This window comes from Hyla sarda, chromosome 2 (assembly GCF_029499605.1).
Source record: "Hyla sarda isolate aHylSar1 chromosome 2, aHylSar1.hap1, whole genome shotgun sequence".
Taxonomy (NCBI): domain Eukaryota; kingdom Metazoa; phylum Chordata; class Amphibia; order Anura; family Hylidae; genus Hyla; species Hyla sarda.
In genome coordinates this window covers 124486282-124513434 of record NC_079190.1, presented here as the reverse complement: position 1 = coordinate 124513434, position 27153 = coordinate 124486282, and the positions used below count along the sequence as shown (strand labels likewise).

The 27153-nt window shown below is 43.5% G+C and overlaps 2 protein-coding genes and 1 long non-coding RNA gene across 10 annotated transcripts in view; 1 reads left to right on the top strand and 2 right to left on the bottom strand.

Moving 5' to 3' along the window:
• The window catches only part of SUGT1 (SGT1 homolog, MIS12 kinetochore complex assembly cochaperone), a 109779-nt gene extending 105635 nt beyond the window's left edge, over window positions 1-4144 (bottom strand). Inside the window, exon 1 of one of the 2 annotated variants that reach the window (XM_056555476.1) lies at window positions 3994-4144. The gene's annotated coding sequence lies outside the window, so the exon portion shown is untranslated. The remainder of the gene's footprint in view (window positions 1-3993) is intronic. The other variant, XM_056555475.1, reaches the window with a different exon arrangement.
• LOC130355394 (uncharacterized) lies at window positions 4113-26975 on the top strand. Its single transcript, XR_008888503.1, has 3 exons — window positions 4113-4240; window positions 23337-23453; window positions 26840-26975. It is a non-coding gene; the product is annotated as an uncharacterized LOC130355394 (long non-coding RNA).
• Window positions 18509-27153, bottom strand: part of ELF1 (E74 like ETS transcription factor 1) — a 133211-nt gene continuing 124566 nt past the window's right edge. For all 7 annotated transcript variants that reach the window (XM_056555463.1, XM_056555464.1, XM_056555468.1 and 4 more), the window contains 5 exons: window positions 26825-26983; window positions 26643-26726; window positions 23275-23467; window positions 22120-22566; window positions 18509-20086 (listed from right to left, as the gene is read on the bottom strand). In XM_056555463.1, the coding sequence (XP_056411438.1) occupies window positions 19483-20086; window positions 22120-22566; window positions 23275-23467; window positions 26643-26726; window positions 26825-26983 (1487 nt within the window). In that variant the 3' untranslated portion in view covers window positions 18509-19482. The remainder of the gene's footprint in view (window positions 20087-22119; window positions 22567-23274; window positions 23468-26642; window positions 26727-26824; window positions 26984-27153) is intronic.

The window sequence follows — 27153 nt, the reverse complement described above, 5'->3', positions numbered from 1 at the left end:
TGCTAGGTTATTCTGAATGGGAAGAGAGATAACTGTTACCATTGGGCGGTAGCCCATGTTATTGTGATCTAGGGAATAGATAAGGCATGTGAAAATCTAACATGTCCAACCTTATCCTCCCCGATATCTGCCATCAAAGATTGGGTGGCACAATACACAAGATGGGCAACTGAACCAACGAAAATCAGTGGGCTCAGCCATCTTTAATCTGGCGTTCTGATCACCATTAGACTGGCCATACACATTACACAGCCCTTGGCTGAACATCTGTAAAGTTGACAGCTCTCTCTCTCCTAAACCCCCAATACACATGTACATTCAGCATGGCCAAGCATGCATGTGCTCTAAATGAGGAGAGGGAAGAAATCTGTCTGGATCTGATAGGAATGTTGAAATCTAATTGTCCAATAATTCTCTCACCCAACCTATTCCAAATGTGACATTTTGGAGTGTTGTTGTAAAAGCGCTGTTATTGGGTGCGTTCACACCATGTTTTTGCAATACCGTTCCCGTATACCTTTTCAATGTGAAAACCGTACAGAACCGTATTAAACACCGTACGCATTGACTCTCCATTGAAAACCGTATGCCAAACCATGCATCCGGTTGTGTCCGTTTTGCATCTTGTACGGTTTTGTCTGTTTTTTTTCCTGTACCCAAAACCATAACCTACCACAGTTTTTGGTTCAGGTGAAAAACCGCATGCTTTTTTTTTTTTAACATGGGAGTCAATGGGAACTGTACAGAACTGTATGTGCATATGGTTCTATCCAGTTTGCACCATACGGTTTTTGACTTTGCACAGTTTTTTTTTTTTTTTTTAATCTCAATCAAACAAGTGAAACTTTATTCCTGATGGAGTGAAAAGTTAAAAACGTATACTTTTTTTCTTAAACAACGGACGCAACCGGAAATAATTTTTCAAACCGCATATGGTTTTTAACCGTATACGGGTTAAAATTTGTACACACGTTTTGATACAGTTTAGTCAGGATTTGAGGAATCAGTTTTTCATCAAAAACCTGATACGGGAACTGTATTTTAAAAAAGTGGTGTGAATGCACCCTTACAGCGCTTTTAGGGTGCATTCACACGCTAGTAACTAGCAGCGGGTTTACTTCTGCGGGAAACCCACTGCGAGTTACGCTACCATTCATTTGAATGGGTCCGCAATTCTGACACTATTGCGGACTGTCTGTGGACCCATTTAAATCAATGGTAGTGTAACTCACAGCGGGAAACCCGCTGCTAGTAATAGCGTGTGAACACACCCTTAGGGAACGTTCACACGCGCGGATTTACAGCGTATTTTACACTGCGGATCCGCTGGTGAAGGCCCGCTCTATGCTGGATTTACATGTGCCTGCTCGTAGTGGCAATACGCCGCTACCAGCAGGCACACTGCGATGTGCGAGTCGCAGTATACTCACACATCGCGGGAGCTCTCTGCCTAGCTCAGAGCAGGGGGAGTGGCGCCGATGTGCGAGTACACCACGCACATTGCTGCAGTGTGTCTGCTCGTAGCGGTGTATTGCTGGGGCCTTCACCAGCAGATCCGCAGTTAAATACGCTGCGAAAATCCGCGCGTGTGAACGTAGCCATGGGTTTATTTTATGCAAATTATGCATATGGGCCCAGATTTATCAAACTGTGTGAGAGAAAAAGTGGAGTGATTTCCCCATAGCAGCCAATCACAGCTCAGATTTCACTTTACCAGAGCTCGTTAGCTGAGCTGTGATTGGTCGCTGTAGGGAAATCACTCGACATTTTCTCAATTTTGAGGTGTTTACATAAAAAAAAAAAAAAAAAATGCATTCAAAACTTACGAGAAAGCCAGTGCTGTTTACAGATGTAAAATGGCCCACAGTATGCACAGCACACCTATTTTAATGACTGGTGTAATGACGGCTGTAAAATTAAAGGGTACCTGTAAAGTAGAACTCCTGCCATTCTTCAGATCAGCATGGAAAGGTGCAATCCATACTAGGCATTCAAGTTGCCAAGGTAACCGTGCAGAAAGCTCATTCCTAATTAATAGGACTCCCCCAGCGTCAGGCAGCTGCTTCAGCACCCCGACAGCCCAGCATGGGGTAGGTCTCTCCACGCTGATCTGAGGAACATCAGGAAGGTAAGCTTTTTAAGAATACTTCAAACTGCATGTGAACCGTAAGGTGTTCTCCCACTAAATCCAATGCAATTCGGGGGGGGGGGGATATGGACTTTAGATAGTTCTTTTATTTTATTACTTTTTTTTTTTTTTTTTTTTTTTTTGGAGGTGCGGAAAAAAAAAAAAAAAAAACATATTACAACTCAATGTACATTACAAACAAAAATAAATGTATGAGCATATATTGGCACAGGACAAATGTTTGCCAAGCAGGGTGCCTTCAGATGTTACAAAACTACAGACCCCATTGATTATAACTAGAGATGAGCGAACTTACAGTAAACTCGATTCGTCACGAACTTCTCGGCTCGGCAGTTGATGACTTTTCCTGCATAAATTAGTTCAGCTTTCAGATGCTCCCGATGGGCTGGAAAAGGTGGATACAGTCCTAGGAGACTCTTTCCTAGGACTGTATCCACCTTTTTCAGCCCATCGGAGCACCGGAAAGCTGAACTAATTTATGCAGGATAAGGCATCAACTGCCGAGCCGAGAAGTTCGTGATGAATCAAATTTACTGTAAGTTCGCTCGTCTCTAATTATAACGGGGTCCGTTGTTTTAGAGGAGTATAGTGGGAGAAAAAGGTGCATGCACTAATGTTTCTTCCGCTATACTCCCCTGTTGTTTTACAACAGTCGGGGTACTGCCAGAAAATAACGGCAGCGTAAAAGTAGCCTAAAATGACCAAACAGTGTTCAGACAGCAAGGAGACAAACCTTCTATAAGGCTCTGTTCACATCAGTGCAGCCTCTGTTTCTAGTGCAATCATATTGGCCATACTTCACATAGAAACCTGGGGGAACCCCCATACTTATTGTGGGGGGGGGGTCACTATCAGGACATAGAGCAGTGTTTCCCAACCAGGGTGCCTCCAGCTGTTGTAAAACTACAACTCCCAGCATGCCCGGACAGCCAACGGCTGTCCGGGCATGCTGGGAGTTGTAGTTTTACAACAGCTGGAGGCACCCTGGTTGGGAAACAATGACATAGAGGCTTCCACTTTGCAAGCAGCAGTGCAGGTATGAGCAGTACCACAGCGTCTATATACACAATGTAATATATAGTGAAACCCCTTTGAGAAGCCCACCAATAATTGCCTAATAAAGTGGTCTTCTATGGTATTGGCCATCTAAAATAAAGGCCACAATGTACAAGGGTAGAGATGAGCGAACTTACAGTAAATTCGATCCGTCACGAACTTCTCAGCTCGGCGGTTGCTGACTTTTCCTGCATAAATTAATTCAGCTTTCAGGTGCTCCGGTGGGCTGGGAAAGGTGGATACAGTCCTAAGAAAGAGTCTCCTAGGACTGTATCCACCTTTTCCAGCCCACGGGAGCACCGGAAAGCTGAACTCATTTATGCAGGAAAAGTCAGCAACCGCCGAGCCGAGAAGTGTGTAACGAATCGAATTTACTGTAAGTTCGCTCATCTCTATACAAGGGGGTGAAAAGCAAACATTAAACATGTGGTCTGGAAAAGATCGACAATGCAGCTTATCACAACGTAAATCAGTGTTTCCCAACCAGGGTGCCTCCAGCTGTTGCAAAACTACAATTCCCAGCATGCTCAGACAGCCTTGAAGTTATAGATCTGCAGCAGCTGGAGATGACTGCTCTATATACATGAAGCTCCTAGATCACTGTTCTCCAAACTATGGCCCTCCAGATGTTGCAAAACTACAACTCCCAGCATGCCCGGACAGCCAGCGGGCATGCTGGGAGTTGTAGTTTTGCAATATTTGAAGGGTCATAGTTTGGAGACCACTGCCCTAGATGTACTAATCTGCCCATAAGCCATCAGTCTCATCCCCATGTTGGTATCTGATACCTACGAAACGATCCTACAGAGAAGAACGGAGCCGCCCGAGGATCGCCACCTGTGCTTGACTACAGGATACACAGCGACGCTCTCCACCAGGAAAGTTCTGGACTCGCCGGGTACTTGCTACGGTTGTCAACGAGAAAACAACAGCACAGAGCGGCGTCTGATATCTAAACAGCGACACCGCGAGGTCTGGAGGAGGAATCGTTCTTTGAAGGCTGCTGGTCGTAACTAACAGCGCATGCGCAATGAGGTAAGATAGCCTGTGGTGAGAAATGGTACAAGGGAGAATAAATAAAAACTGTCTAATATTTCAATAGGCAAATTCAGTTACAAAAACTTTTTATATGTTTTACATCTTTGCAAAACATTAAACTATCTAATATACCTGATTAGAAAATGGTATTTCCTTTTCATATAAATTATGGCTTAGGCTTGGTTGACATTGCCGTTCGCATACGATCCGTTAAGGGTCCGATCAGGCCTTTTTTTTTTTTTTTCAGTCGATCGGACCCTAAAACTGGTCGGACGATAAATGTTACTATCGTGTGCCAACAGACCCCCATTCACTTGCATGGGGTCTGTCGGTGATCCCGTAATTTTACAGGAATTTCTCTGCTAAACTCCCGACCTTCTGGACGGATTGCTGACGGAACTCCCTATAGCACAGTCCGACGCAATGTGAACTAGGCCTTATAAAATCACGGCTTTGTCGAAGCTGATAGTACTCCTCTGTGCTCTCTCCTGTCTGATAGTACTCCTCTGTGCTCTCTCTCCTGTCTGATGGTACTCCTCTGTGCTCTCTCTCCTGTCTGATAGCTCTCCTCTGTGTTCTCTCCTGTCTGATAGCACTCCTCTGTGCTCTCTCCTGTCTGATAGTACTCCTCTGTGCTCTCCTGTCTGATGGTACTCCTCTGTGCTCTCTCTCCTGTCTGATAGCTCTCCTCTGTGTTCTCTCCTGTCTGATAGCACTCCTCTGTGCTCTCTCCTGTCTGATAGGACTCCTCTGTGCTCTCTTCAGTCTGATAGCACTCCTCTGTGTTCTCTCCTGTCTGATAGTACTCCTCTGTGCTCTCTCCTGTCTGATAGTACTCCTCTGTGCTCTCTCCTGTCTGATAGGACTCCTCTGTGCTCTCTCCTGTCTGATAGTACTCCTCTGTGCTCTCTCCTGTCTGATAGCACTCCTCTGGGATCTCTCCTGTCTTATAGCACTCCTCTGTGCTCTCTCCTGTCTGCTAGGACTCCTCTGTGCTCTCTCCTGTCTGATAGTACTCCTCTGGGCTCTCTCCTGTCTGATGGCACTCCTCTGGGCTCTCTCCTGTCTGATGGCACTCCTCTGGGCTCTCTCCTGTCTGATAGCACTCGCTCCTGTCTGATAGCACTCCTCTGTGCTCTCTCCTGTCTGATAGTACTCCTCTGTGCTCTCTCCTGTCTGATAGTACTCCTCTGTGCTCTCTCCTGTCTGATAGAACTCCTCTGTGCTCTCTCCTGTCTGATAGCACTCCTCTGTGCTCTCTCCTGTCTGATAGCACTCCTCTGTGCTCTCTCCTGTCTGAAAGCGCTCCTCTGGGCTCTCTCCTGTCTGATAGTACTCCACTGTGCTCTCTCCTGTCTGATAGTACTCCTCTGTGCTCTCTCCTGTCTGATAGCACTCCTCTGTGCTCTCTCCTGTCTGATAGCACTCCTCTGTGCTCTCTCCTGTCTGATAGCACTCCTATGTGCTCTCTCCTGTCTGATAGCACTCCTCTGTGCTCTCTCCTGCCTGATAGCACTCCTCTTTGCTCTCTCTCCTGTCTGATAGTACTCCTCTGTGCTCTCTCCTGTCTGATAGCTCTCCTCTGTGTGTCTGATAGGACAGGAAAGACCACCGAGGAGTCCTATCAGACAGTAGAGAGAACAGAGGAGGACTATCAGACAGGAGAGAGCACAGAGGAGTACTATCATATAGGAGAGAGCACAAAGGAGTACTATCAGACAGGAGAGAGCACAAAGGACTACTATCAGACAGGAGAGAGCACAGGGGAGTCCTATCAGACAGGAGATATCACAGAGGATTCATGTCAGACAGGAGAGAGCACAGAGGAGTCCTATCAGACAGGAGAGAGCACAGAGGATTACTGTCAGACAGGAGAGAGCACAGAGGAGTGCTATCAGACAGGAGAGATCACAGAGGAATCCTATCAGACAGGAGAGGGCACAGAGGAGGACTATCAGACAGGAGAGAGCACAGAGGAGTACTATCAGACAGGAGAGAGCACAAAGGAGTCATATCAGACAGGAGAGAGCACAAAGGAGTCATATCAGACAGAAGAGAGCACAGAGGAGTACTATCAGAAAGGAGAGATCACAGAGGAGTACTATCAGACAGGAGAGAGCACAGAGGAGGATGATCAGACAGGAGAGAGCACAGAGGAGGATTATCAGACAGGAGAGAGCACAGAGGATTACTGTCAGACAGGAGAGAGCACAGAGGAGTGCTATCAGACAGGAGAGATCACAGAGGAATCCTATCAGACAGGAGAGGGCACAGAGGAGGACTATCAGACAGGAGAGAGCACAGAGGAGTACTATCAGACAGGAGAGAGCACAAAGGAGTCATATCAGACAGGAGAGAGCACAAAGGAGTCATATCAGACAGAAGAGAGCACAGAGGAGTACTATCAGAAAGGAGAGATCACAGAGGAGTACTATCAGACAGGAGAGAGCACAGAGGAGGATGATCAGACAGGAGAGAGCACAGAGGAGGATTATCAGACAGGAGAGAGCACAGAGGAGGACTATCAGACAGGAGAGAGCACAGGGGAGTCCTATCAGACAGGAGATATCACAGAGGATTCATGTCAGACAGGAGAGAGCACAGAGGAGTCCTATCAGACAGGAGAGAGCACAGAGGATTTCTGTCAGACAGGAGAGAGCACAGAGGAGTGCTATCAGACAGGAGAGATCACAGAGGAATCCTATCAGACTGGAGAGGGCACAGAGGAGGACTATCAGACAGGAGAGAGCACAAAGGAGTCATATCAGACAGGGGAGAGCACAGAGGAGTACTATCAGACAGGAGAGAGCACAGAGGAGTACTATCAGACAGGAGAGAGCACAGAGGAGGATTATCAGACAGGAGAGAGCACAGAGGAGGACTATCAGACAGGAGAGAGCACAGGGGAGTCCTATCAGACAGGAGATATCACAGAGGATTCATGTCAGACAGGAGAGAGCACAGAGGAGTCCTATCAGACAGGAGAGAGCACAGAGGATTTCTGTCAGACAGGAGAGAGCACAGAGGAGTGCTATCAGACAGGAGAGATCACAGAGGAATCCTATCAGACTGGAGAGGGCACAGAGGAGGACTATCAGACAGGAGAGAGCACAGGGGAGTCATATCAGACAGGGGAGAGCACAGAGGAGTACTATCAGACAGGAGAGAGCACAGAGGAGTACTATCAGACAGGAGAGAGCACAGAGGAGTGCTATCAGACAGGAGAGATTACAGAGGACTCCTATCAGACAGGAAAGAGGACAGAGGAGTCCTAGCCCACCTTCACTTACTGGACAGTGTCCATGCCTGTGCTTCAGCTTGGATAATATTAACATTTGACCGCTAAGCGGTCACTAAGACCCTAAATTTCCCACCCAATATAAAACTTAACGTTTAATGAGCCAAGATTAAAATAACCTCACACATATTGATCCATAGTGCATTGATTGGCATGACACTGCATGCTATAGTAAGTGAAATGAAAAGATAGATTGTGGCTGCAGTCCACAATCTATAGTGTGAGACAATTAAAAATCTAACACATTGCCCGCCCGCCCGACGTTTCGCCACAGGCTGTGGCTTTATCAAGGGCTAAGAGGCCTCTTAGCCCTTGATAAAGCCACAGCCTGTGGCGAAACGTCGGGCGGGCGGGCAATGTGTTAGATTTTTAATTGTCTCACACTATAGATTGTGGACTGCAGCCACAATCTATCTTTTCATTTCACTTACTATAGCATGCAGTGTCATGCCAATCAATGCACTATGGATCAATATGTGTGAGGTTATTTTAATCTTGGCTCATTAAACGTTAAGTTTTATATTGGGTGGGAAATTTAGGGTCTTAGTGACCGCTTAGCGGTCAAATGTTAATAATTTTGCCTCTTAGCCCTTGATAAAGCCACAGCCTGTGGCGAAACGTCGGGCGGGCGGGCAATGTGTTAGATTTTTACTATAGCATGCAGTGTCATGCCAATCAATGCACTATGGATCAATATGTGTGAGGTTATTTTAATCTTGGCTCATTAAACGTTAAGTTTTATATTGGGTGGGAAATTTAGGGTCTTAGTGACCGCTTAGCGGTCAAATGTTAATATTTTGCCTCTTAGCCCTTGATAAAGCCACAGCCTGTGGCGAAACGTCAGGCGGGCGGGCAATGTGTTAGATTTTTAATTGTCTCACACTATAGATTGTGGACTGCAGCCACAATCTATCTTTTCATTTCACTTACTATAGCATGCAGTGTCATGCCAATCAATGCACTATGGATCAATATGTGTGAGGTTATTTTAATCTTGGCTCATTAAACGTTAAGTTTTATATTGGGTGGGAAATTTAGGGTCTTAGTGACCGCTTAGTGGTCAAATGTTAATAATATTGGATTCACCCTCCATCCATAGGTCCCCTTTGTTGCATCAGCTTGGATAAAGCCATGATTTTATAAGCCATGATTTCTATAAAAAGGAAATAACAATTTCTTATGAAGTATATTAGAAATGTACATGTTTTGCCAAGATGTACAACATGTAAAACGTTTTTGTATCTGACAGTGCCCATTTAAACTCTCTCTGTTGCCCATGGTAACCACTTAGAGCTTAGCTTAAAGTACATCAACATACAATAGTTTCAATATACAATTGTCTTTTCTGGACCATTGTAACTTGAAACCAGACTCAACATACAATGCTACAGACAGTCCAGATCTGTGAAAGATGTCAATGGCTGGAAGAACTGACCAATCAGAATGGACTTTCACTGGTAAAACACATGTAATACTGAGGTGCATGCACTGAATTCCCGTCTGGTAGCGCTTCCCTACAGTACAGGGTGGTACTACATCAGGGGTCTCAAACTCAAATTATCTGGGGGCCACTGGAGGTATCAGCTGGGTGAGGCTGGGCCGCATGCGTCCCTTACATATAATGCCCCCCTCATGCGTCCCTCATCATCCGCCAGCAAGCCCCCCATTCCCCCTACCCCGTGTGGTAATAGCATGAGCTGACAGATGATGGGGGTGCTACTTCTGGGCGTTCCCCACCTTAGATAGGCAGCAGGTTCCCCACATTAGGTAGGTAGTAGCAGGTTCTCCACATTAGGTAGTAGCAGGTTCCCCACATTAGGTAGTAGTAGGTTCCCCACATTATGTAGTAGCAGGTTCCCCACATTAGGTAGTAGGTTTCCCACATTAGGTAGAAGCAGGTTCCCCACATTAGGTAGAAGCAGGTTCCCCGCATTAGGTAGAAGCAGGTTCCCCGCATTAGGTAGAAGCAGGTTCCCCGCATTAGGTAGTAGCAGGTTCCCCACATTAGGTAGTAGCAGGTTTTCCACATTAGGTAGTAGCAGGTTCCCCACAATCGGTAGTAGCAGGTTCCCCACATTAGGTAGTAGCAGGTTCCCCACAATAGTTAGTAGCAGGTTCCCCACATTAGGTAGAAGCAGGTTCCCCACACTAGGTAGTAGCAGGTTCCCCACATTAGAACATTGTCGTCGTCTCCCCCCCCCCCCCCCGATTCTCACACACACAGACACAGACACCCACGCATGCACACACACATAGACACACTTACCTGTCCTATGCTACGCTTCTCTGCGGCGGCCTGATGAGTGACGTCATTGACGTCCTGCTGTGCGGGTCTGCGGAGGGACGTCACATGCGCAACGTCCCTCATCGGACTAGGGCCGGCCGGCCAACCGGAGACCGGGAGGAGGAGGGCGGGGTAAGTGAAGCCTTCCGGCATTTAGCGTTGCTTGCCCGAAGCAGGGCTAAATGCTTGAAGAAGTTACCTGCCTGGCGCCCGGAACTGTATGTCCCGGGCGTCGGGCAATACAAATTACACATACCTTGTGCGAGCCACAAACTTTCGTTCCATGGGCCGCAAATGGCCTGTGGGCCGGGAGTTTTAGACCACTGTACTACATGTTCTGTACTACTCTTTACCTGTGCCAGGGTTAGCTGCTCCTTTGGACACCAGGTAAGGGTGGCTACATTTTTAGGACAATGTGTGTACTGTACAGGACCCTGAAGTGGCTCCTGTCCTCTACATAATCAGTGATTTGTCCGTATAAAGTTTACCTTACTCTGGGAGCCGGGGTCGGCGCGCGAGGCCATGGAGCCTGTGCGCATCCTCTTTGTTCAATGGCCTCGCTCCCTCCTGTCTGATTGACAGGCAGGGAGCGAGCGCAGCCTGACTGAATTAGGACCGATGCCCGGCCGGCATCGGTTCAAATTAATCTGTGATGTCACAGCAGGCTGCATCCGGCCACTAGGAGGGAGACCCCTAGTGGCCGGATTTCAAAATAAAAATAAAGTGTTTTAATAAAAAAAAAATAATAAAGTATATTAGAAATATGTTGTACTACAACATATATGAAAAAAGTTCATGACAGTGCCCATTAAAAAGCATTAGGGTAACAAATCAAGTTAAAAACATGGACCGACGCGTTTCGGCTGTGTAGCCTTTTTCAAGGTCTGCTTAGAACAAATATCTTATGCCAAATTAATATACATATATATATATATATAATGTGTATGGTGATAATATTCCTCCTTGTATGCTGGTATTATTAGTAATATTAGTCTCAGTATACAGGATTTTGTCAGTTACAGTAGGATAGTAATATGTATGGTGATAATATTTTCTAATTTCCTCCTTCCTCATTTAATTAAAAGGCTATTGTTTTTCTAGTCCTGTCCTTTTAAAATATATTTTTTCATTGCCAATAGGGAAGATAACGGGCTGGCCCTGGGGGCCACCTTGGGGACGTGCCATGGGGGGGGTTTTGGGGGTGGGGGATATGAGGGCGGGGTCCAGGCAGTAAACAGTGTAAGGGGCCCAAAAATTTCTGATGGCAGCCCTGCCTGTTAGAAATAGCTATCAGAAGATAGGTCCACTGTGGTCATAAAGGATCTCACTCACGTAGGCTGTCATGTAAATAATTCTCAATTGATACTAAGAGGCCCAAAGTGTACTAAGAAAATGTGCCGTACACTATTAAACCACCAACAGCTGCCTAAATCATTGATACGAGGCATGATGGATCCATGCTTTAATGTTGTTAAGGCCAAATTCTGACAGTGCCATCTGGATGTCGCAACTGAAATCGATGCTCACCAGACCAGGCAACATTCTTCCAGTCTTCCATTCTGTTAAATTTTGGTGAGCCTGTGCAAATTGTTTGAAGCCCTGTTTGTACTTCAGCAAGTTATCTTGACCATGTCTACATGCCCAAATGCATTGAGTTGCAGCCATGTGATTGGCTGATTAGCTATTTGTGTTAACAAAAGTGGCCAGTGAGTGTATATGCTCTCTAGTTGTTATGTTCAGTCCATAGTTACTTGGCGGTAAAACCCTTGTTGCCAATCACAGAGGTCAGATGTTTCTTGTAGTTGGCCTGCAGGTTTGCACGCACCCCAGGAGGGATTTTGTCCCACTCCTCTTTGCATATCCGCTCTAAGTCATTAAGGTTTGGAGGCTGACATTTGGCAACTCCAACTTTCAGCTCCCTCCACTTTTTTTTATGGGATTAAAGGTATATTCCGGGATAGGGGGGTTTTCCGCAACATTAATCAAAAAAATCTATAAATATAAATGTGTGCTCAGGCACGGCTAATAGTACAAGTAGAAAAGGGAGGGATGTTCACAATAGTAAATGGATGGTAGGGTACAACATCACAGATATATAGACGTAGGGGTATACAGCATAGAGAAAAAGCAAACATAAATTGCAAGGAGAAAGGCTGCCTACCTACAATTAGTAAAAGCAATGGAAGGAATATACTGTGCACCTCCAGCGAGCTCCAAATGAGAGTTTTCGCCCAGTGCTTCTTCGACAAAATGCACATTTGGGGGCTGGAGGTGAGAGGTCACTCCATTAGGTGCACAGTTTATTCCTTCCATTGCTTTTACTAATTGTAGGTAGGCAGCCTTTCTCCTTCTTGCAATTTATGTTTGCTTTTTCTCTATGCTGTATACCCCTACATCTATATATCTGTGATGTTGTACCCTACCATCCATTTACTATTGTGGACATCCCTCCCTTTTTCTGCTTGTGCTATTAGCCGTGCCTGAGCACACATTTATGTGTGTGTTTTTGTACTTATTTATTTTTTTATTGTTTTTTCGGTTTTTAATCAATAAAGTTTGTTACTAATTGACATTAATCAAAATCATGTGGTTTATTTTTTTGGTGTTAACATTCTGATATGACCACAGATAGTATCACTATAGGCCTAGATTCTTTGGTGACCATGTTTAGAATTGAGCTGTTTTCATGAGACCGGAAAATCTTGTTTCTTACAGTGAAATGTCCTTTAGGTTCTTTTGTGCAAATTCCATGTGGCCTTTTGCTTAGGATAGGATTCTTTCCGGCCAATGTGCCACAAAGCCCAAATTGACACAGGGATGCAGGATGCTTGACCTTCTGAATCTTTCTCCCATCTGCACACAGGATCTCTGAAGCTCAACCAGAATGACCATTGGGTTTTTGGTCACCTCTCTTACCAAGGCCCTTCTCCCCCCATTACTTAGTTTGGTGGGGTAGCCAGGTCTAGGAAGAATCCTGGTTGTTCCATACTTCTTCCATTAAAGAAGTATGGAGGCCACTGTGAACCTGGGAACTTTGAAAGCAGCAAAAAAAAATTGTGAAACAAAAAAACAAAAGAACAAGAATAGGAGAAGGGACAAAATGCTCATATAATTTGTCCCAGCCACATGTAGGAGGCTTATAAAAGGAGAAAATTGGGAAGAGATAAACAACTGGTAGCCATGAAAAATGCAACGGGAGGGAGATAAATGAATGGCCCCGCTAGTGCCACTCCTGAGGACTGATCACATGGTCATGAAATCACACACACGTGCACCTCCCCTCCTCCTACACAGGCATAGTAGGAAAAAACAGAGGCTTGCACCCTCATTTTCAGGAACACTAATAGTAGTATCTAGGAGGAGACAGGAAAGCCACATATGGTCAAACTGTTTGGGGCATTTTCTAGAGGTGAAAAGCATAGAATACATAGTAATATACTTAGTTATCAGATTAAGGGCTCATTCACACGGACAGATCCACAGCATATTTTACGCTGCGGATCCGCCAATGATGGACCCCTACAGTATGTTTCAGATGTACCTGATCAGAACGGCAATGCGACACACTGCATCGTGTGAGTCGTCGCGCACACACGCAGTATACTCGCGCACATCGCGACTGCTCTCGACCTAGCTCAGGGAGCAGGGGGAGCGGCCGCGATGTGTGAGAATACACCGCGCATGCATGCGGCGACTTGCACATAGCAGCAGTGTGTCTGCTTGTAAAGGCGGATTGCTGCTCCGAACAGGCACATCTGAGAAACGCTGTAATGGTCCATCGTCGGCAGATTTGAGAGTAAAATACGCTGTGGATCTGCCTGCGTGAATGAGCCCTAAGCCATCTGGAGAGAGGAGGGAGTCTGTCTCCTTCCAGGACATAATTAAAACTTTCCTTGCATAAGATAAGAAATCTCAGCAATGGATTCCTATGGAAACTAGAAGCTACCTCGCCAACCAAACCCAAAATACATACTTGTGGAAAGAGTGAGGGGGGAGTTTTATCTTGCCTTCCAGACATTTTATTGGCTGAAATTTGGCACATCATTTTTTTGCAGTTTTTGCATAAAAATTTTGCACAATTTCAAAATAGACAACTTTGGACAATGTGGCTGAAATGCAGTGCTTTACTCTTCACTATGCAGTGGGCGAGATTTATCATCTGTGTCTTTTTTAAAAAGCGCAAACGTAAAAAAAAAAATAAAAAAATAAAAAAAAAATTCATACCACATCTGCCTTGCCTTAGAAAAGTGACATCCTACAGCAGGTTCTGATGTGATTTTTCATTTGTGCAAAATTTATGAAGGTTTGTGTGCCGTTTTGATAGATTTGGCATACATAGGCCAAAAACACTGAAAAAAAAGGCACACAGACATGTATTGATAAATTTCCCCCTAAGAGCAGGAATTCTAGCTGTTCCTGCAGGAATTAAACCACTTCCTGCCAAAAGGAAGCCACCTGCAAACCGTTCCATACAACATGTAGGAATGTACCCACCTCTGTATAGGCCTGAGTAAGATGCTTGGGGAGGTCTGTGGTGCCCAAGAGCTGCTCAATCTTAGAGAATTCAGGGTGAAACCAGAGAGGTAAACATTTTATCTTGGCAAGAAGCAACTTTCTCAAGGGGGTCTACCTACGGGGTTCAACTATCTACAAGGGAAACTACCTATAGGGAACAGCTATTTACAAGGGGACCCCCTTTATCCATAATGGAGGAACAAAGGTAGTGGACCAGCACTGCTCAAACAACGAATGGAGTGCTGGCAGAGCATTGTGTTATAAACAGCAGTGCAAGAATATTGAATTTCGGATGGTGGTTGGGTGTTGGTTAAGGGCATGACTGAGGGCACAGTTGGTGGAGACAAGCATAGCACACCTTCCTATATGTCCTTTTTTCCCTCAGCAAATGTTATGAGGTATGCCATGATGCCATGGCGGTTTCAGGGCTTGGGTATAGCTGGAGATTAGGCTGATAAAAAGAGCTGAGTAATTCATAGGTGGAAAGGAAGCTGTTTGGTGCCCATCATATAGTGCGTGAGGAAAAGGGCCGAGTTATATTCCCTGCTTACACAGAGTACAGCTAAGAAGAAATCAGAGAAGTTCCATGTGACCATGTCCTGTGCACATGGGCAACAAGGGTGAGACTGTGAAAGCATAAAATAGGGCCCTGCAGGCAATGACGGAGGATAATGGGCACACAGGCTATGTAAAACATGAAAACGCTTGTGTTGGGCCTGGCATTAGACAGAGAGCTGGTAAGGGGCAGGCATCAGTAGAGAATGATAAATGGGCAGTTGTGAGCAGAGACTAGTGCGGGTCAGACATGGGTGAGGCTGATAAGGAAACAACATCGAGCAGCAGCTAGTGAATGGGCTATTATAGGGCAAAGGCTGGTGAGGGGATAGGGATGAGGTAGAAAGTAGAAGGGTAAAATGCTGATGAGGGGAATATGGGTGGCACAGAGGGATTTAAAGAGGTTGTCCTGCCAAAGTTTTCTTTCGATCTCAGTTGTACCACGACAGTAGGGGAATGAGGAAGAGTTTTTTTAACAACCTAATTGACCAGATTTTAAAAATTAAGCTTTGGTCAGACAACCCCTTTAATGAGAGACCATAATGGTGAAAGGAGGTGGGAAGGATGAGTGAAGACACCAATGAGTTGTGGTTGATAACTAGTGAAAACCGCAAGGGGAACATTATGTTCAGTTTGTGTGCGTGCTTTTTTTTTTCAGTTTTTTTCAGAAATTCTATGTGAAGGAAAGATCATCACACAAAGTGTTGTTCCATTATTCTTGTATTGCATGTGTAAATCAGCGAATCGTGGGTGAGTTACCACATTTTGCTCATATGTCATTTTTTATGGAATCTGTCAGAATGTGTACCCCCACAAACAGATCAATCACATACATGCTCTTAAAGACATACAGAAAGTCATATGTTACCTCTTTTCCCATGCCAATGTTAGAGAGAATTGTCTGAGGGAAGAATCCGCCATGTTCTGTACTTACACCACTGAGTACATGGCTTGTAATGTCATAAAAAGCATACTGGTAATCTTGTATGTACAGTACATGAAATTCTGGCACATACACTGTGTAAATATACTTTGCAAGATAGGCAATCTGTAAAAGTCCCAGACTGCCTACCTATGTATACTTTTAAAGCTTTAACACTGTATGCTGGAAACATTAATGTATCTTCAACACCTTACCATACACAATATGCATTTGGTTATTCCTGTATTCGCAAATAAAGAGGAGAAACAATAATTGGACAATTAAGCCTATGTCCACACTGCAAGGATTCTACGAAGGAAATTTCAGGCAAAATCCTCTGGATTCCGGTGGAAAATGTAAGTTGTTCTATCCTCCGCTAGAATCTGTCAGTAGCTGCGCTCATGCCCACTCTCTCGGTGTTCCCCTGCCCACTCCTCTCCTTCCTGCACTTTTCCTCTTCTGGTCACCCAGCAACACATGGACTTTCCTGATGCAGCCCCCCACCCACTGTGTGGACATTTCCTGCCTCTCCCTACTCGTGTTCTAGGGTCTCTTCCCGCCGCCGGTGATCTAGGAGAGTCTGTGCGGTGCTGAGACTGTAGGCTGTACTAGTGCACGACTGCAAGCATTTCCCTAAGCTTATATTTTGTGCTCATTATCACAGTATTGCCCGGTAATAAGCACAGATTTCGCCTCATTTCTGTTCCAGTACCATGGAGGAGAATGGACACAGATGCAAGAGGAATTCAATGAGGACATTTTCCTTATTGAATTCCGTAGTGTAAACGGGGCCTTATTTCAAGTTGAACTGCCACACATTTAGTCCACTATAGGTTTTCTCTTTCTTGGGGCTTAGGAGTGGGGGTTTCTGTTGTACTTGTCTTTATGATTTAGAAAAACTGATCAAAAATATAATTATAATAAACCAGCTGCATGTATTCCTACCCATACCCCATGTAGTGTCTGCAGGCATATTCTATGGCTATATGACCGTCACCTGTGAGCAGTGCCGGAGGGAAGCTTCTGGGTTCTACCTCCTAAATTTTCTCACCACAGAAAAATATTTTACAGTATAAGTTGAGGTAGCACTCCAAGATTGGGACAAGTTTGAAAATGGAGCTAAATTATAAGCAGTATTGAGAGTCATGATAAATATGGTCCTTGGTGCTAGCTAATACATGGGATTCCCATTGAAGGAACATTCCAATAACAGCCCAACATGCTTAAAGGGGTACTCTGCTGCTCAGCATTTGGAACAAAGTACCCCTTTAACCCCTTACGTCCTGCGCCGGCTCCTGCGATATGAAGCGGGATCGCGCCGCGATCCCGCATCATATCGCGTCGGTCCCGGCGCTAATCAACGGCCGGGACCCGCGGCTAATACCACACATCGCCGATCGCGGCGATGTGCGGTATTAACCCTTTAGAAGCGGCGGTCAAAGCTGACCGCCGCTTCTAAAGTGAAACTGAAAGTATCCCGGCTGCTCAGTCGGGCTGTTCGGGACCGCCGCGGTGAAATCGTGGCGTCCCGAACAGCTGATCGGACACCGGGAGGGCTCTTACCTGCCTCCTCGGTGTCCGATCGACGAATGACTGCTCCGTGCCTGAGATCCAGGCAGGAGCAGTCAAGCGCCGATAATGCTGATCACAGGCGTGTTAATACACGCCTGTGATCAGGATGAGAGATCAGTGTGTGCAGTGTTATAGGTCCCTATGGGACCTATAACACTGCAAAAAAAAAGTTAAAAAAAAGTGTTAATAAAGGTCATTTAACCCCTTCCCTAATAAAAGTTTGAATCACCCCCCTTTTCCCATAAAAAAAATAAAAGTGTAAAAAAAATAAATAAATAAACATATGTGGTATCGCCGCGTGCGTAAATGTCCGAACTATAAAAATATATCATTAATTAAGCCGTACGGTCAATGACGTACGCGCAAAAAAAATTCCAAAGTCCAAAAAAGCGTATTTTGGTCATTTTTTATAACATTAAAAAATGAATAAAAAGTGATCAAAAAGTCCGATCAAAACAAAAATCATACCGATAAAAGCTTCAGATCACGGCGCAAAAAATGAGTCCTCATACCGCCCTGTACGTGGAAAAATAAAAAAGTTATAGGGGTCAGAAGATGACATTTTTAAACGTATAAATTTTCCTGCATGTAGTTATGATTTTTTCCAGAAGTGCGACAAAATCAAACCTATATAAGTAGGGTATCATTTTAACCGTATGGACCTACAGAATAATGATAAGGTGTAATTTTTACCGAAATATGCACTGCGTAGAAACGGAAGCCCCCAAAAGTTACAAAATGGCGTTTTTTTTTCGATTTTGTCGCACAATTATTTTTTTTTCCGTTTCGCCGTACATTTTTGGGTAAAATGACTAATGTCACTGCAAAGTAGAATTGGCGACGCAAAAAATAAGCCATAATATGGATTTTTAGGTGGAAAATTGAAAGGGTTATGATTTTTAAAAGGTAAGGAGGAAAAAACGAAAGTGCAAAAACGGAAAAACCCTGAGTCCTTAAGGGGTTAAAGGCCCAATGTATCTGAATCAGAGCTACAGTATCTAGGTGATTTGGTGAATAAGCCAAAAGCCCCTGGGGGAACTATGCTACAAGTTCACTGTATTCTATTCCCTTTAGTGGGTTACATAAAAAAAAAAAGCTCATTGAAATTAGGTGCCTGAATGTTTTTCTGTGAACGTAGATTTATTTTTTTTAATAAACCAATTAAAAATACAAAAACAGTTTGAAAAGTATGTCATCAGTTTAACATTTTTAAATACAAATTTTATCTCTATCAATATAGTATAACATCTGAACTCTAAACATATATAGATCTCTTGAGTCTATAAAATTTATTTGCTTTGTTGGAATTTTTTGAATGCACAGAATTTTTTTGTATCAATTTGATATTTAGCATTTCTTTCCAGAATTGTAGGTGAATGTACATTATTTACATATAAAAATGATCCTCTATACCATTACATTGCTTTCATGATACCTGCAATAATCTAATGTAATGTATAGCTGGATTAAACAAAGGCACAGTAGTTATTGCTATAGATATACCAGGGTAAAAACACAGAACAGACTGGAAAAAATGCCGTCAAAGCAGTGCAAAACTCAGTGATGTTACATCTGATTCCTCGGATATTTTATATTCTGGCTCTTGAGTAGTCAGGGATCAGTGTGGAGATACAGAAAGAGATAGCTAGAATACACAGCTGTATTGGCTTTTCTTATTTACAGACTAACAAAATAGAATTTACAGAAAGCACAGCTTAAAGAACACACTGAAAGATTGTCAAAAAACAGCTTTAAAAATATTTGCATCATACACTTTGTCCTCACAGGACAAAAAAAAGGCACATTCCTTCAACGTAGGTATGCTGGAATAAGCGATACGCCCAAGTGGAATTCTTTATGAAGAATATAGACTTTCCTGAATAAGATTCCAGAGTGTGGAAAAATAATAAAAAGAAAAGCTTAGAATCATAACCAACTGAACAGAAATAAAAAAAAAGTTTTACTGCAAGGATATTGCATACCGGAAAGAGGATTTATGAAAAATATAGATGTGTTTTGGAAAAATATATAGAATATTAAGGAAGATCCCATCACATTTGGAAAATCTTAAATATATAGAGAATTTCTATTTATCAATTTGAGTCAAATTCCCATGGGTCGTTTTCCTTTTTTATTTCCATGTGGGCTGGATATCCATTTGGACTTGATACCACCAGGACACATGGAGGCTGATATTTCTGCTCAGTTTGCTCAGCTGTCTCCTCTGGGTCCTGGTCACTGGTGGAAAAAAGAAGTGTTTGTTTGGACTCTGGGGATTTGATAACTGATGTGATGACCGTGCCCGGAGTCTGGTTAAGCAGAGGCGAAGTGCTTGTTGAGAAGGTCATAACTGGAGTGGTTGCACTGAAGGATGGAGATGAAGGCACGCTTACTGTTCCATTGCAAAGACCATGAACGTTGCCATTGAGAACTTGCTGAACCTGGCTGGAGCTCAGGACAATGGATGCTGGAGGCGAGCCGTCTCTCTGAGGGTGTAGCAACATGTTATCCTTGAGTACGGTCATCGGCTGTGCCGAAGGAATGGCTTGAAGTATAAATTTCTGTGACCCTGCTGGTGCGGTGGGGTCTGTGCTTGTTATGACTGTGGTGAGAGGCACTGTTTGGAGTGTTACAGTATGCAGCTGTTGACTGCCGGGTGACACCACAACTGGCACCTGGCCTGGAGACTGGATCGTTCTAGAAGAAAAATAATTATACATGTATTAATATATATAGCAGGAGGGATAGCAGTATTAAGTATAAATTTCACCTGATTGGACACTGTCTTATACCACAACTATAATAATATACAGCAGAGCAGCTTCAACCCTAGGCCAAGCTAACATAGGGGAAGGGGTGATAGGATGGGATAGCCAACAGCTATCTTACATGTATGGCCAGCTTAAGGCTAGGCTCAGACTACCTTCATGGCATACTCAGCATTCATTGGGGGACATGTATCAAAGATTTTACCCCTGTTTTGTGTGTATTTTTTTGCACAAAATTTTGCGCAAGCATTTTTTTGCGCACGTTTTGGTAGAGCATGTCCTCCAGATGTGGCCAAATCAGGGTACCTTGGAGTGACATCTATAGTACACATGGATTTCTTAACTGCGTACTTTTCCTTTACACCAAAAATTTTGCCGCAAGAGCTGTTTTTCTTGCGCAAATATAAACCATCTTTGACTTAACGTAGCAAGATGCTCTAAATCATCGATTCTATTTTCCAAAGAGTGGATTGAGGAGATCACTATATTTACCCGCAATTTATGAAGCTCATTGCGCTTGATTGATAAATTTAGCGCTTCTGCGCATAATTTAGAATTCGGGAAAAGGGGTAAACTGCTTCTACCATACACAAATAATGACACATGTCCCCCATTGAGTTTAAATAGTTCATGTCTATTGTACAGGTTATATATCTAAAACGCTTTTCATATGCACAGCACCATGTTATTGATGGGGCTCCATAATAAATAATAAAAATAACATACACTGCTGAAATAGATGCAACAAAATAGCTAGTAAGTTGGACACAGCTGCCATAGACTGATTGTAAAGGAAGGGAATACTGTCATACTGCATACATTTCTATAGTGTCTTTTGATAGAACAGTAAAGTACAACATGCTATGGATTTCTGTCCTGTCAAACAGGCATACTATTTTTTTTTTTTAATAATAGCAATTCAAAAGTGTAGGATCCAACTAGATATGCATCTTGTTGCATTACTTTCTAGGACATATTTTTTTTCAATATTAACAAAAAGAAAGGATGCTTATTGTTAACAGGAAACCAGCAAAATGTAACCTTTAGTTTAGATACAAATGGAGAAATAAGCAGCATATAACAAAAAATCAGTAAAGGACACCCTGATTACAGAGATCTAATATCCATTCTGAATGACTGATGTTTCGGGGTCATAGTAGTAACTTTGGCCATGAACAGAGGACTGAGTCATTGGGGTGGTCTGCTGATCCTGAATGACAGGTCTCTCCCTATCAGTATATAGGTGGAATGCCCTAATGACTCGGATCCCCATTATACCCAGGCAAAGTTAAAACAGCACATACATTCATCATACATGGATCATACATGGATCATACATGGATCATACATCATTGTGATCATTGTGTCAGTTTTTCATGCTGCCTACAGTTCACTGACAGGTTCACTTAAACTTAAAGGAGTTATGTGGTGCAGGAAAAGTTATCCCCTAATCAAAGAATAGGGGATAAATGTCCGATCTCCTGCACGGCGCCCCAGCTCTCTGCAGCATAGGAGCTGTGTCTGCCACGGCAGGAAGCAGTGGCCAACACCCCCCCCCCCCCCCCCTCCATGTATCTCTATGGGGGAGGCGGAAATACAGCGTTCCTGTATCTCCGCCTCTCCCATAGAGATACATGGAGGGGCTGTTTTGTCCCCAGCTGTGTGCCATGGACAACAGTCTCCTTGCGCGGAGTGGGGCACTGTTCAAGAGATTGCGGGAGGTCCCAGCGGTCAGACCCCCCCTGTGATCAGAAACTTTTCCCCTATCCTTTACATAAGGTGTTCTGCACCATATAATTCCTTTAAGAACATTGTAAATTGTTATTATCAAAACACTTGTGAAAGGAGCCATAAAAGCTTTCAGAAGTGGAAAGTGCTATAAAATGCTGTGAAATTATAGGTTACATAGACTACATTTTTCTGAAAGTCTACTATCACCAAATAATCCATATAAAGACTCACCTGATAGTCTGTACAGGAGACATTGTATCATTTTGAATGGTGCATGTTAAGCCTTGATCAGGCATACCCTGTCCAGGCATTACATGGACTGTCCGAAAAAGCTGAGTTGGGTGAGGTGGATGAGAAGGACTCACAGTCCTTAGCATATCAGATGGTAACAAAGTCAACTGTTGCTGGCTATGCTCCTCTAGTTCTTTCATTTTCGGAGACTTGGGTGACTTTACAACAGTGGCTGTGCTACCTTTTGGTCCAGCATTTAGAGCTACTTTAGATGCCCGTGCTTGGTTTCGATTGGGAGTAGAAAGTGGAGAATGCTGATTTCCTGAGTATTCTGCAGAGCTCGAGTCCTCCTCATCAATGTATATGAGATCCTTTGGCATTTCTTTGAACTGATAGACAAGACGTTGGCCTTCCACTTTTGCTAAAATACCTCTTTGGTAATAATACCTGCAACGAGCAAACAGACAACGCCTTATAATTAGTGCAACAAAGTTGAAGTTAACATGCCAATAGGCACTGCTTTCACTCAAAAGAGGCTTAAAAGGGGTATGCCATCTTAAGCTAAGTGCTGGTGGACTGACCAGTGGGCCCCCCTGTGATCTCTAGAATGGCGCAGCAGCTTAGGACACACACTGCTGCTCCATTCATTGTCTATGTATCTGGGGAGATAGCAAAGTCCTGTATTTGGCTCTCTCAGGCAGCTCCATAGACAATGAATAGAGAGGCCGTTGGCGCACATGCTGATCCGCTGTTCTGGAGATTTTAAGCGGGTGCCCTCTCTCATTTATCCATTTATCCCTTATCTTGTGGATAGGGGATAAATTCATTTAAATCGGAACACCTCTTTAGGCAATTAAATACTGCAGCCTTTTTTATTCAAATTAAATTAATAGGATTCATTTAATTGATAGGATTTAGATTATTGGGCAGACTAGATGGGCCAAATGCTTCTTATTTGCCGACACATTCTATGTTTCTATATTTAAATGGGCTGTTCCATTAAGAATGGATTTCCTAAGCAGCACGAAAGCTTTTGTGGAGATCTGACTGGGTCACTTTCATCCCATATAAGTGGTACTGTATTCCAGCACCAGTAAGTGGATAACTGGTTAGAAATTACACTGAAAAGTTATGAGAACCAATACAATGCATTACCTGAGTGCTCTCCCCATTGTTTCATAGTTCATGTCAGGCTTGTTTTTGTGCTTGCCCCACAGCTTAGAAACAGCTTTGGAATCCACCAGTTTGAAGATGCCTTTTTCTCTCTGTGTCCACTTAATGTACTTTGGACAGGTAGCTTTGTCTTGAAGCAAAGCCAACAAGAATTCCCAAAGGTAAATGGTATTACCTAGAAAACCAAAAGGTAGATATGTAAATAAATTAAAATATTCTTTACCCTTCAAGAGATATAGTGACAATCTACTGTGCATAAGGATGACCATTTGGCCACAAACATCTGCTGTGAAAAAAGGGGGTTTGGATTGGTTGGGTCTCTTCTGTTCTGTATTTCTTAATATGCACACTTAATTAATTTTTCTATTACACTTTTAATTTAGCTCACTAGTCTGGATTCCTCTCAAAGAGAGTGGGTGTGGCCTCCCTGTGCAGGTCTCCGCCCCCTCCCTCAGTATGCTGTCTGCTTGCATCTCCCCTAGCATTAGCAAAACTACAACTCCCAGCTTGTCCTCACTGACAGTAGCGGGACACAAGCTGACAGTGGGAGGATTTTTCCTCCAGCTCTGAGCCCTGCACTCACAGCTGTCAATCAAGGAAGTGTGTCTATGACATAGGTGATGATGCATGGACACAGCAGGACAAGTATGTGTCCAAGCAGGCAGGGGGGCAGTTGTTTGACTGGCTTTTTCAGTATGAAATACTGAACATTTTCTAATGAAAGCAATTGCAAAACCTATTGGTTTTGCATGCTTTACAACATATCAAAAGTTTTTGTATCTGACAGTGCCCATTTAAGAATGGAGGCGCTGGAGGTAAGCTGAAGTTGAATTTTTTATAACCCAAACAATGAGAATAGTTTTTAATTCCCCCCTTTCCCGCTGGTTAACCTCTTTAACCCGATAACGACCACGGACGAGTATAGACGTCCAGGTTGGCAGCAGTTCCCGCACCTGGACGTCTATACTCAGTGCACCCACGCTGCCCAGTGCACCCACGAGATCGCGGCAGGGACTCGGCTGTATCACACAGCCGGGACCCTGCTGCACTGCCAGGACCGAAGTAAACTTCGGTCCCGGCAGTTTTAACCCTTACAGCCGCGGTCGGAAGTGACCGCGGGCTGTAAGTGTTATGACAGAGGGAGGGAGCTCCCTCTGTCACTCCTGCAGCACCCCGCATCGCGATCGCGGGGTGCTGTGTGTGTCCGCGGCTGGCCGGGACCTGCCGCACTGCCGGGAGTGAATTTCACTTCACTCCCGGCAGTTTAACCCTTACAGCCGCGGTCAGAAGTGACCGCGCACTGTAAGGAGTTCTGACAGAGGGAGGGGGCTCCCTCTGTCTCCTCTGCAGCACCCCGCAGCGCGATCGCGGGGTGCTGCTTCATACCTGGGCAGCCGGGGGTACTACAAAGACCCCCAGGTCTGCCCTGGGTATTGCCTGAAAGGACGTGCCAGAGGCACGTCCTAATATGCTGCCTGCTAGAGAAAACTGGTAGGCAGCATATAACTATAATGCTTTGGAATACTAAGTATTCCAAAGCATTAAAAAGTGTAAAAATAAATAAATAAATAAAATAAAAGTGTAAAAAAAAATAAAAATTTAATAAAAGTGTAAAAAATAAAAAATAAAAAATAAAATATTATATATATAAATATATATATATATATATATATGTGTATATATATATATATATATATATATATATATATATATATTAAAAATACATTTATTAAATGAATCTAATTAAAAAAAATGCATAATGTGTAGGATCGCATTGGCGGACATCCACAGCATGTAATATGCTGCGGATGTCCACCATGTGATCCTACACATTATGCAGCAGTCACGGTAATGAGCTCCCTGCTGCGGCTGGGTAGCTTTGTGTGTCCACTCATAGCGGCGGATTTCCCGCCAGCAGTCATGAGCGGACACACTGAGCTACCCAGCCGCAGCAGTGATGGATATATTCGCCATGAGCAGGTGCTTATTCCCACAACATGGCGGATATATCCATCAGGAGCCTTAACTGTCACAGACAGACGCGTTATACCCCCAGCCGACCAAGGACTAATCAGAGAGGTCCCTGGTGCAGCCAATAACTTGTAGGAGTGCGGTATATAAATGGGGTCACTTGTGGGGGTGGGGGTACTGTTCTGCCCTGCAAGCCAAATGGCGCTCCTCTCCTTCTGAGTCCTACCACGTGGCCAAGGAACCATATATGGCCAAAGCGGGGGTATTTCCGAACATGGGACAAGCAGCTAAATAAAATATAGGGTGCATTTCTTTCAATATCAGAAGTGATGTACAAAAAATATGCCCCCCAAATGATGCATTTGTGAAAAATTGCAAATTTCGAATTTTTAACACTGACTTTGTAATAATTCCTGCCAAAAAACTATGGTGTTAAAATACTCACTGTACCCCCTAGCGAATACCTTAAGGGGTCTAGTTTTTAAAATGGGGTCATTTGGGGGGGTGTTCCTATGTTCTACTACCTTTTAATTTCTGCAAACCTTGCATAGCACATAAAAAAATATGTACTTTTCAAAATTTCAAGTTAAATTGTTAGGCTTCTAACTAATTTAAAATGTTAATTAAAAACAAAAAAAATTACGTCAAAATAAAGTAGACATCTGAAAGTATAAGTTTCATAAACTATTTGGTCAGTATGTATAAATATATGCAACCTATTAGTGTTAAAATAGCAAAAAATCGTAATTTTTTGTAAAAATTGCATGATTTTTTGCATTATAAAAAAAAAACTACAAATGATATCGGCTTACTTTTACTATGTACATGAAGGGCAACTTGTGACAAAAAAACAATGTCAGAATTATCGTGATTGGCAAAACGTTACCAGAGTTATTCTCTAATAAAGACAGACATCCCCGATTTGAAAAAACAGGCCTGGTCTTTCAGGGGCGTACAGGTTTATTTGTATTGGTCCTTAAGGGGTTAAATTGCATATTTCACACAGAAATACTAAGTGAAAAATACACACCAATTAAAAAAAAAACATAAAAAAAAAAAACACTGTGGAATTTTTCTGCACAGAAATTGACCTGCAGTTTGAACCTTTCAATATGCAGTGTGTGGATACTTAGCAAATTTGATGAGGATTTTTTTTCCATTTCAATTAATGAAGAAGATAAAAATCCACACTAAATCTTAATGATGTTCTGCACTGATATTTAAAAATTTAAGCTAGATCTGCATGCAGATTTTTGTACAGATTATACTACAGATCTGCTATGGAAATATGTGCAACATGTCCACCAAGTAGTGTTCGTTACCCTATGGCTGTTGGCTGAACGATCCATTGACAGCTGGGAAGTGGTCTACAATATTACCTTTCCCATCTTTGCTTTTCTTCTTCACAGATATATTTGGAGTAGTGGTGGGGGACTCAGGGCGAGTAGTTTTTTGTTTTCTGCCTAAAGGAAAATATTTTGGAAACAACAATGTTAACTGTCAGCATGAAGACCAGACAGCAGACTGGTAACAAGGCTTTACATAGTTAACCCCTACACACCTTTTTTCCTTTTAGGCTGCTCATCTGGAGGCGATTCTACCGGCTCTTGATACAGGTTCTGATGGATCTCCATCACCTCCGGAATTCCATCTACGGTGACGGACACGTGTGTGATCGGAGTGACGATCAGCTCATCTTCAGAAGTTCCAAATATATTAGCTATAAATGAAATTGAGAAAATAAATGTTACTCGTTCTAACACATGTCTACTGCTTTCAGGTGCCATAAGTATCATAGGAGAGTCTTCCTTACAATAATCTCCTTACACATAGCTTATTTCTATGAATCAATCATTACATAGAGAAGTTAAAGGGGTACTCCACCCCCGC